We start from the raw sequence: 11,722 nt of genomic DNA, 5'->3' as shown, positions 1-11,722 counted from the left end.
TTATGATTCCTTATCTAAAGTCTCTACGTAACTGACCTGTTTTAATTATGATCATTCTTGCGCGAATTATAGAAAATAGATGAATGTAGACAACGCATGCTTTCACCAACGCGTTGTCTTACCTTCGATAAACAAGACGCTCGTTGGCTTTCGCTCGCGCAGAGTTGTTTGTCGAAGGTCATTACTTTTGTACGGCTATAAAAATGGGACATTTCTCAATCGCATTCGAGTACTTTCGTATCATTGAATTTGATTGTTTACAAACTTGTTGTTGGGTATCGGTACAAGTTCTTTCAAATCATTATCGATACCTGCAAACTCTTTTACTTTCGGAACAAGTGTATAAAATAAAAACTCAAGCTTATAAAATAATCGCGGTTTTGAATTCTCATAAGTAATAAGTCGATTACACATATAGTTTAGAGTTAGGTCTCATGACCCTTCATCCTTATAAAACTACTCACTCATGGTGAGAAATAAAATCGACGAAGTAATTTGTGTCAATTTGATAACATAGGACACAAAGGCAAATGGTCCAGGTCTGGAGTGCATTACGAGTGCCCGTAATGCAGCTCTGGATTTACTACTAGAGAAAATTTGTCTTCACGCGATTTTTTGTCTTTCTTCCAAATCTTGTCTTTTATCATCCGGAAAGCTTATTTAAACCTGAAATAAATAAAAACAACAAGCCAAAGCATAAAACATGAAAATAAAGGGAAAATCAATTATAAAACAGTGAAAAAGCTAAAGAAACAACGGACAAAAAACAGTATAAATACCACTTATCACTCACCAAACTAATTACCAAAGTGAAACACCGAATACAGTCACAGAACAATTGTCGAACAAATCCACAAACCTCACCGTGAAATCTCCGAACAAAAAAAAAACAGCCCCCGAAACTAACTATAACACCAAATGCCATTGCAAAACAAAATCTCGATCACAAAGCAACACAAAATCACCAATAAACAACGAAATCACGATCACGAATCAATGAAGAATCATGATCACAAGTCAACAGCGAAACAAAATCAAGAGCCGGCACGAAACTATATCGAAAAAGTAATTTCAAAACGATAACGAACACAAGAATGGAAGAAATGAGCGCAACCGAGTGGAATTTTGCCTAATGAGACGAAGCTAACACGATTTCACATGTATGATTTGATCGAACCTTCTAATACCATGTCATGAAAATTTGTTTCATGTCTTTCTTTATTGCATTCTATACTTTATATAATAGTATCAGTAATTACACGTAATTACAAATTATAACAAATATTCTATTGTCTAATTTATCAAACCTATTATAAAAAAGGGTTAATGAATTTTTTGGTCCCTCTAAATATTGCAGATTTCGTTTTTAGTCCCTCCAAAATTTTCCTTTAAGAAATCGTCCCTTCAAAATTTTTCGTCTAAAACTATTGGTCCCTAACGTCAAATTTGCTAGAGATTAGCTACGACTTTAGCCACTGATTAGCTACGAAATTTGACGTTAGGGACCAATAGTTCGGAAGAAAATTTTTGAAGGGACGATTTCTTGAAGGAAAATTTTGAAGGGACTAAAAACGAAATTTGAAATATTTAAAGGGACGAAAAAGTTAATTAACCCTATAAAAAATGAGATAATTTACAATTAATGATAAAATCAATTCCTAATTAATAGACGCACCAAACAACAACTCCAAAATTCACTCTTCTAGTATTCAACTCCGCCCACTTAACTCTCTTAACTGCCCGAAAACACTTGGAATACATATTAACTACAAAACAGGTAGAATTAGAAGGACTGCGCTCCAAACAAATATCCAAAAAACCCGTACCAAAGGAGAACAAATATCTACCTTTTAACCTACACCATAACCAAAGAAGACCATCACTATTTTCTAAAGACGGATAAAAACATCCATCACAAATTGGATTACCCACAAGGAGTGGACCTGAAAGTTGGACACCTAAGAGAGCTTAGTTTCCTCTTCTTGTCCTAAGTGTAACTCCTTATTTTGAAGGTGAGTAAATATTTTTTGTATTCAGATCCCTCTTTAATATATTTAGATCAGGGAGAATCAAAAATCCATAAAGAAAACGTACATACATTCATAGCTACACATAGGATATTCAAGAATATATAGGTTGTGTCATATCATATTCATTCTTTTTCACATGTTAGCTCATAACCCCCGTTTATTGCATTTGTCTTTTACCTTCTTTTCCACTCTCTCTCTAGAAAATGCTCATGTGCTTTATCTATTGTCATTGTATTTGCGGTTTTCTCTCATCATGTCCTACAACTAGCTAGGGTTTTCTCTCTGTACTCTCACATCCAATAGTAAATTCCCAAGACTTCTCTTCTGGTCTCTTTATCACTTCTATTATTATTCTTATTATTTAAGAATAGTTAGATCTTAATTGTAAACCCTTTACTTTCTTATACAAGAGGAATAAAGAAAGGTAATCATCATCTAATTTACATGGTTTGTTCATTCTTCTTCTTTTTGTTATATATTGATGTTTAGTTTTCATAATAAATTCATGCTGTGTAAGATTTGATTCAAGGTTTTAGTTTCTAAATTATTCGTAATGAATAAAACTGAAAAGGTTTATTCCCTCTATTTCCTTATATTAAGAAGAAATTATTTTTTAAGTTTATTGAATAATCAGTATATCTGAACTATATTGTTTATAACTTTATATCGTTTATAGTTCGGAGTTTGTAGTTAATGTAATTTAGTTTGTTGTGTTTGATATGAAGATAATAAGTAATGGCATCTTCAAGCGTATACTCAAACTCACCATGTGCAGCGTGCAAGTTTTTGAGAAGGAAGTGCATGCCAGATTGCATATTTGCTCCATATTTTCCACCAGAAGAACCACAGAAATTCGCAAACGTTCACAAAATATTTGGTGCAAGCAACGTGAGTAAACTTCTGAATGAAGTTCAACCTCATCAAAGAGAAGATGCAGTCAACTCTCTTGCCTATGAAGCTGAGGCAAGAATTAAAGATCCTGTTTATGGTTGTGTTGGTGCTATTTCAGTCCTCCAAAGACAAGTTATTAGTCTCCAAAAGGAACTCGATTCTACTAATGCCGATTTGATTCGCTATACTCAAATATTACCAAATCCTCAAGAACATGGAGGACCTTCTTCTCCTCCTCCTCCTCCACCACCTTTTTACTGTCCTTCACCTTGGAACAATAATGATCCACTAGGGGAAGCTTATCACACAAGTGGAGGTGGTGACAATATGTGATATATATCTTACTATATCCCTACATGGAGGGTTTCTTATAATTATACATATAGTGTTTTACTTGATATACATGTCTATCTATAAACAACTTGATATACATAATATTTGTAAAATGTCTTTCTAAATGGTATCTATATATATGTGTATGATATTTGATATTATAGTTTGTGAAAATGAAGATCTTCATATTTTATAAAATGTATATCTTATTGTCAACACAAAAGAACTTGTTCAAAAAGAAACATACAACAAACAGAAGAAGATGAAGTTTCGTTTGGTTTCGCTCTGAGTGTATTTTGTGTTGGTTTAGTTTTGATTGGATGATGGAATAGGGTTTTCTAAAATTAAGTTATGCAAATTAGATTTCCTAACACTAATTTGTTCATGTCCTCGTCATTCTATATGCAAAACTGTCATAAAAAATGTCAAGCACCATCATGGAATTACTCATTCCATTTGTTTTATGACAAGATTGAATGATCATTTTGATCTTGTGCGCATTCAAATTTTACTGATGAACCTCTTACCAACTATTAACAGAATTTTCTATATGGTTTTGAAACATGAAAGAAAAAAATACAATATGGTTCATTGTGATGATTCTAAGGTGCTTATCAATGCTAGGGATGTATATAGATTTCAAGTCAAAAGGCATGACTCTGGTGCTCTTTCTTCAGTTCAAGTAATAGATCAAACATCTTTAGTTGAATGGTGCTCTTTCTTCAGTTCAAGTAATAGATCAAACACCATTAGTTACAAAAACAAACACTAGTTTTACTATGAATAACTGATTTCCTCTCAGTTTGGAAAGAAAAAAAAAGTCGGATTGGTTTGCGAAAAATAAAATACGATAATACTAATTACTACTACAATTTCCTATCTTCTTAGGTAAATTTGAAGTGAAATTAGGCGATTTACGTGCATTAGTTCTTTAGCTACGAATTGTAATTACATATCCCTAGTTAATTAGAAAAGTAGAACAATGCCCTAATTGAGATCGGTAGACTTATAGTCAATAATCCATACTCATATAAAATCAAATTGTGTACGCGTCCACACACAACAAGCATTTAGAACAAAAGCAATTCAATAGAAATTATGAATTCAAACATTCAAATAACATCAAACTTACATATTCAACAGAGTACAAATCAAGATTAAAGAAGGTTACATGAAATAATTGAAGAAATAGGCCTCGAATGGTTTCCATTGCTCTCAAAATTGCCTCCTACGGAACTCTTGTCGTCACTTTCTCTAACAAAATTCGGAACCCTAACCAAAATGGTAAAAATCTCCTTATAAAGCTGTTAGAAAGCATAATCACATGTCAGAATAAAACACCATATCGACCATAATGAGTCATATCGCGGTCGCGATGCGCATCCATCACGACAATGAAAGTATCACAGTCGCGAGAAATCCAGTGCAAAATTGGCATTTTTCGTTGCATTTTCTTCAATTTTTCATAAGTCCACAACTCGTTCCTTTGGAAATTCTTATTCTTTCTTAATCTTTAATTCATATTTAACTCAAAATTCCACTGAATTCATCACAATACTCCTAAAAATTATGTAATCACGAATGCAAAAATGATAATACAATTGTTAAATTTACACCCGTTATACTAAAAATGGGTGTAAATAACAAACGCGGTTATAAATTCGTAACTAAACTTTATTTTTAGTATAGACATTTAAAAATGGACACCTATATTAAAAAATTATTATAATCAAATGTCTACTACATTGGTTTCTTTGATAACGGGTGTAAATAGTAGAAATAAAAAAAAATCAATTTTTATTTATAAATAATATATGTTAATGTTTGCATTTATTAACCTATTAATAACTGTTAAACGCATAGAAACAAATAGATTTTTAAAAAAAATTAAGTTTATTAAACTTAATAAACCAAATCCTATATATTTGCTTCTACCTTCGTTCCGTCTACCTGAAAACACTATCAATTTCTCTTTTTATTAAAACAAAGAAACCCCTTCCCTAAAAAATTCTAATCTCCATTTTTGTGTTCATCTTTTCATCGCGTCTCAAATGACCTTACTCTTAAATTTTAAAATTCTTTATAGAAATTTCACCAACATCTTGTGAAGTCAAGCTTCTTTATGATGAACATTGTTTTGATGAAGACAAATCTCTTGGTGACAAGAAGGCAAAGATGAACTTCAAAGATAAAGCTATTATGACTCAAGACTTTGGATTCAAGCTTTTATATTTCAAGAAGGTATAATAATAACACTCTTCTTCACTAAAAGTCTTAGATGCTCAAACAACCAAACACTCATTGCATAACCTTCTCTTGCTCATGACATAAAGTCTTGGGCTTTTTTTTTTCAAGTTTCTTACTATGCAAATTGTAACACCCCAATTCTACCCAAATATTTTTTGAAAATCAGAGTATAAATTCTCAAACATTCAAATGGGATATCACATTTCGTAATTTAAATCACATACGACATTCACGCCTTCAACGCAGATACATGGCAAATTTAATCAAAAGGCTGCTAATTTACATCTACTACGGGACTTTAATTCAAGTGGCTGCTAATTTTATTTTAAGGTTGCTAAATTGAATCCAGTGCAAGTCTGCAATTTAATTTGCAAGTGGTGCCTAATATTACAAATTTCTAATACTCAGTACCTAATACAGTAAATCTGATACCAAGTCTCTATTCAATTTTAATAAAAGTAACTTAGAAGAAATGGGACCCCCCGTCCCACTAAGGGACTCCCGCCCCTTAAATGTGTACCTTCTCATATGGGACTTCCTAGGCCAAGGGTGCCCGCCCCTTGCTAAGGGCCGCCCGCCCCACTTCCAATGTGGGGTCCTCCCCACTCTTCTACCTTAAGGGACGTCCGTCCCTGCTATGGGGCCCCCGTCCCTATCAATTTTTCTTTCTCATCCTAGACTTGTTTTTCGTCCCGGTCTCAGTTTTCCACCTAGAAACGATTTTCCTTTAATAATTTCTATTCCAGAATGTAACACCACAACATCATCAGTTCATTCACAGCATAATCATAGAAAACCAACCAAACAATAATTTTGATTCATCCAAACAATCACAGAAACCCAACCAAACAATAATCACATATCAACAGATTTTCCAATACACTTTCAGAAACAACAACACACAACATCACACATATCAGAAAAATCAATCGAAAACACATAGACAATATTATTTCCCTAAAACCCACATACAATTCATCACACCCTCATTTATAGAGCAAGAACCCCACCATTACCTTTGGATCGAAGGTCGCCCTAACCCAAAATCGTTATGCTATTTAGTTGCTCGTACTCTCTCTTCTCCTATTTTTCTTCTCTGCTACTCAGCTATTTTTTCACAATGTTATGTTTCTGGTTTTCTAAAACCTAAGTGATACTACTTCACTTCTATTCCAATTTAGGCCACTCAAATTCACACATACAACATAACTTCCTAAGCCCATTTAATTTACTTACAGTATACCCCCTTTACTCTTAGTTTCAAATTCTTGGTTTATAATCTTACTTACTCGGAAAATTCCCAAAACGCTAAATATTATTCTAATAATATTTCTAATATTAAAAATATTTAAATTCACGATTGACTCTCGACCCGCTATCCCGTAACAATACTGACTCGGCCGCTCAAAATACGCCAAAACTCGATAAATACTACAATAATCCAAATTAAACAATAAATCAACTCGGTGTAGTTTATTTGCCTCTGCATCTTGCCTAATTTCTACTAGTAGAAAATCTTGTTTTAAACTACTCAATTACATATTGAAGTTGCATATTTTCCAGTTATATAAATTCCAGTTTTCAACTATGCAAATCAATTTACACCTTATGTAAATAGATTGTTGTTGCACCCTAAAACTTTTCCTCCTATCTTTTGCTAACTGGCTTAAGCTTTGCATTCATGTACGTCCCTTCATTAGGTCATATGCAAACGTACATGTGACTGTTTCTATGATCACGCGATCAAGGTTCCATTTTCCGAAAGCTACAGCAGAAATGACGGTTCTGTCAGTCAATACAGTAAAATGAGAATTCAAGTTTCTTGAAGTTCATATATGGTCAGCAGTTTTTCTCAAGCTCTCTTATAAGGATCGATCAAATCCCTATCATAGCAAGCATCCTCGCACTCCAATGTGCTTTGAATGAAAGAAGGAGTCAAGAGTTTTCACTATTTTGAGACAGTTCAGATCAAAAGTCAGTTTTACAGCGCAGATGCAAATTTCACAACTTTCTACCATTTTGGCATTTTGTACATCTTTCGTGTTCAGGCCGGAATCCAATTCTTTGAGGAAGATACCCAAAAGTGTAAGTTCCCTGATATTCATATTTACTGTTCAACTGTCTTTTGAATGTTCGAAAATTCGTAACTTCTGTCCGCTAAGTCAGTTTGAAGCGATTAATGCCAAAAGAACCGTCTGGAGGTCTAATACATTTCATGTGTTTGGGTTGAGAATTGTTTCTATGAAGAAGATTTCTGTATTGGCAATTTACTTGAGGATATATAATGAAAAAGTGTGTTGAACCACTGTTTCCTGGATGGAAAAAAATTCATAACTCCAGCACCGTATATCAACTCCAGCTGAAATATTAACGCAAATTCCATCTCAATGTCCCCAAAATTTTGTATGTTGAAATCGAAGGTAAATTCTACACCTGAAATTCCATAATATTGCAAAAGCGTTCAGAATTAATGACAAAACGGAGTTTTCGGCACTGTGCAACAAGATTAAAAAATACACAATTTCCTCAATTTTTTTCGGATCAGGCCCATTATTGCGACATTCTTTCGCAAATTTTGTCGGTTACAATTTCGCTTCAGACCCCGAGTTCAGATTTTGGTCAGAAGTTCGAGTTTCGTTGCATTCTTTGAAAGGTGTGCATGAATATTCTGCACTGTTGAGTTTTCCGTCTCAGATGAACAGATGATTCTCGCCATTCAAACGTGCATAACTTCTGCACCGTTTATCGCATTAAGTCTTCTCCACCGGCAACAATTCTCGAATTTTGCACTGAAACATATTTCCTTGTAATGGGTCTCAAAATGCATTTTGGCGCACTTTTTGAAATTCAAATTTGGGGAGCACTATATATTCATTTTCCCTAAATTTTCCCTCATAAGTAAAAAATTCGCCACAACCCAAAAAACTTCTCTCTCTCTCTCTCTTCTCTTGATTCAAACTCTATTTATCTCAAGTTTTCACAACAACTTCATAAAAATTTTCAAGAACGCGAAGAACACAAAATCGAAAACTCATCAAAACTTTTCCGATCTCCCTCTTTCTCACGCCGAACCTCCGCAGTACCAACCTCAGATGCTCCGCCTCCGTCTCTGGCCGGCCACTGTCCGCCGCAAAGATCTCCACGTCAACTGTGAAGGTCGTGGATTCAACTCCATCCGTCCATGCAATTTTTTTGATCGCGACACACCTCATTCACGCCTACTTCTTCTTATTCAATCTCCTCTTCGCATATTCGGTAATGATTCTTGCGCTTGATTTTTGTTTTCTATGATTATAAGCATTTACTGTTAAGTGTTGAAATTGTTACTTATGAAAGAATTGTTGATGGTTGAATATAATTGTTGAATCACTTAAATGATTAATTTTTGTTGATGATTAATTTACTTGATGATGAATAATTGTTGTGAATCGATACTTGTAATTGCTTGATTCCTTGAATTCTCATGAGAGGCATGTTGTTGTGGTTTAGGCGTTCGATTAAATGCTTGAACCATAATTGAGCGATTCTTATTGTTGTTCATGAGTTGATTCCGAAAAATATTTGTGGATTGGATTTTGATTATTGTATTAGATTGTGATTCATGTGTCGATGTTTATTCTCAAGCGATGTTTGCTTATGCTGAATCAATAATTCAGACAATTGTCAACCATTTCGGCATGAGGCTTGATCACTTGCACTACATCAGCATGCAACAATCTCAAGAATTCTCACAAACAACCTTGACCCTTATGGGATACCATTAGAATCCAGTTAGGAAAACCTACTATCTCATTCAAAAGGGAACCGGGAAGGTTATTTACAATTATGATGATCCCACGGAGTTTGGAAACATTACAGGTAATGAAGAAGAAGGATTTGATCAAGACAATGCAAATGATAATGATCACCATATGGAAGATGTTGCACAAGATAAGGATGCAAATTGGAGATATGTTCCTCCTCAACAAGAGGATATCCCTTGGGGATATACAGCTCCACCTCCGCCGGATCAAACCAACATCATATCCATGTTAGAGAATATGCAACTCCTACAACAACAACACTTCGACACACAGCAGCTCCAATTCCAACAAATGCAACACCTTCAACAAGACCGCTATGACGAACAACAACGCCAATATCAATCGTTATATGGCTTGGTTCAGGACCACAAAGCTGACTTTGAAACATTTGCATCCAACTCCACTTTAAGACAGAATCAATATGAGGAAACGACATTGAACCGTCATGCCAATCTAGCTTCAATACCCTCAATCTTTCTGTGCTTGATCTGTTGGAACAAGTTGAAGAAGATCGTCCTCATACATTTCAAAGAGGAAGGGGAAGAAGGGGCATGCGTTAGGATGCATTCTCCATCATACCATCATGTCATTGCATTTCATTTCATTATTATTATGTTCAATTGCTATATGTTGTCGTATTTTTTTTAATCTCTTGGATTATTATGTATGTTAAAGTGTACCTTTAAATATGTTTGGTTCTTATGCTATCTCTACCTATATTTATCTATTATACTATGCCATGCTAGCGCTATATCTATTTTATCTCGCTACTCGCTTCTACTGTCCCGTTGTTCTATTTCTTTTGATGTTGTCAAAGGGGGAGATAGGTGCTGAGAGTACGGGGGAGCTTGGGTTCAGTATGAAGAAGCTTCAGCTTACACATACAAGTCTGGGGGAGCTATCACTACTTGTTAACGAAGCGTTTGCAACTGGTTTGCCATCATCAAAAAGGGGGAGTATGTAAATACAAGATCACACTCACAAAGGTGTTTTTGATACATGGCAAACTCCACAAGCAAACAAGCAACAAGGCACAAGCAGAAGAACTCAAAGAAAAGCAACCATTGGTCACTCAAGACAGAGCAGGTCGACCCACTATACATATAGGTCGACTCATGACAAGTAAAACAAGAAGAACTCAGAAAAACAGCAGTCAGGTCGACCTACTCCCAACCCAGGTCGACCTAAAGTGGAGAAATTTAGACATCCTTCTGATAGGTCGACCTACACAACAACTAGGTCGACCTAAACTGAGGAAAAGTCCCTAAAACGTATCTGAAGAGGATTCTGGTCGACCTACTTCCTTAACAGGTCGACCTAACTGGGAACAAATGTTATTCAAAGCAAATGCAGCTCTGTTAGGTCGACTTAAGCATTACAAGAGGTCGACCTATCTGATCAAAACTTCCAAAATTTCTGGTTTTCTCTGCTCCAACTAATTAGCTCTCATATATATTGTCCAAGGTTCATTATTGCAGTTTCCTTAACACCAACAACTGAAAGATACACAAATGCTTCTCATCTTCTTTCTTCATCATCTCCAACACAATTACACATAATCATTCTTGCGTTGAGGGTTAGTGATCGATTTCGATAACGTCCATGGAACGGAATTGAAGATTCCTAGTGGGTGAAGATTTGTGGGGTTTTTGGTGAATAAAATCTGAGGGTTTTGTCCTCCAAGATTGGTGAGTTTTGGGGGTTTTTATCAAGAGACTTCATCAAGGATCCAGCTGAGTGTGAAGATTGAAGAACAAGTGTTCAAGCAAATTCAAGACACTGCAGAAAGGGATCAAAGTGAAGCTCTTGGAAGACCTTGATCTGGCTCAAGATCAAGGGGGAAGAAGATTCAAAGGATCGACAAATTTGGTTTATTGTTTATCGCTTTGTTATCTTCTTTGTATAAACTGCTTTCAACATTAATGGAAGATATCCCAATTTCAGTTTGGAATTGGGGGCAGACGTAGTCGTAGCGAGGACGATCGACGAACTGCCTAAACAAATATCGTGTTCTTATCGCTTTTATCCTTTCATTTACGTTCTGTTCATATTTGGTTATAATTGCAAATTGATCAACGATTCGAGTGTTAAAATTGTGAATTAAGAACTAGCATAAACATCACAATTCATCACACATTGAATCACCATCAATTTGATCATTATCACCAAGTGTTTGTGTTTTTGCTTCTTTCACTATTACTGCATTGCAATTCAAAGTCTATCAAATCAGAAGTTAATCGATTTTCTATAGTAAAACATATTGATTCAATAACATATCATTTCATCGTTAATCCCAATTATCTTATGGTTTTGTCACATATACGACCCTTGCAATAACGGTCCGAAATAGACGCAAGTCGATTCAGAACCGCTTTCGCCTTAGTTCGAAATAATTCCGAAAGACTCTGTGAGATCTAT

At 34.9% G+C, this 11,722-nt stretch overlaps 2 protein-coding genes across 2 annotated transcripts in view; one reads left to right on the top strand and one right to left on the bottom strand.

Moving 5' to 3' along the window:
- Positions 1–2,354: 2,354 nt before the first annotated feature.
- LOC131632660 (LOB domain-containing protein 25-like) lies at positions 2,355–3,562 on the top strand. The gene is made up of 2 exons (XM_058903401.1): positions 2,355–2,454; positions 2,756–3,562. Exon 2 carries the CDS (start codon positions 2,766–2,768, stop codon positions 3,252–3,254), a length of 489 nt encoding a protein of 162 aa, XP_058759384.1. The 5' UTR covers positions 2,355–2,454; positions 2,756–2,765; the 3' UTR covers positions 3,255–3,562.
- An 849-nt stretch (positions 3,563–4,411) lies between these two features.
- LOC131632652 (uncharacterized) overlaps positions 4,412–11,722 on the bottom strand; it is a 33,050-nt gene continuing 25,739 nt past the window's right edge. The window contains exon 3 of the mRNA XM_058903393.1: positions 4,412–4,558. Coding sequence (XP_058759376.1) covers positions 4,412–4,558 — 147 coding nt within the window. The remainder of the gene's footprint in view (positions 4,559–11,722) is intronic.

The sequence above is a fragment of the Vicia villosa genome, unplaced genomic scaffold (genome assembly GCF_029867415.1).
Source record: "Vicia villosa cultivar HV-30 ecotype Madison, WI unplaced genomic scaffold, Vvil1.0 ctg.000977F_1_1, whole genome shotgun sequence".
Classification (NCBI taxonomy): Eukaryota; Viridiplantae; Streptophyta; class Magnoliopsida; order Fabales; family Fabaceae; genus Vicia; species Vicia villosa.
The sequence above is the reverse complement of the archived record's forward strand: the minus strand, read 5'-3'. Positions and strand labels throughout refer to the sequence as shown.

Coding starts and splice junctions, on each gene's coding strand:
- LOC131632660 (XM_058903401.1), top strand. CDS start 2,766: ATGGCATCTTCAAGCGTATACTCAAACTCACCATGTGCAGCGTGCAAG.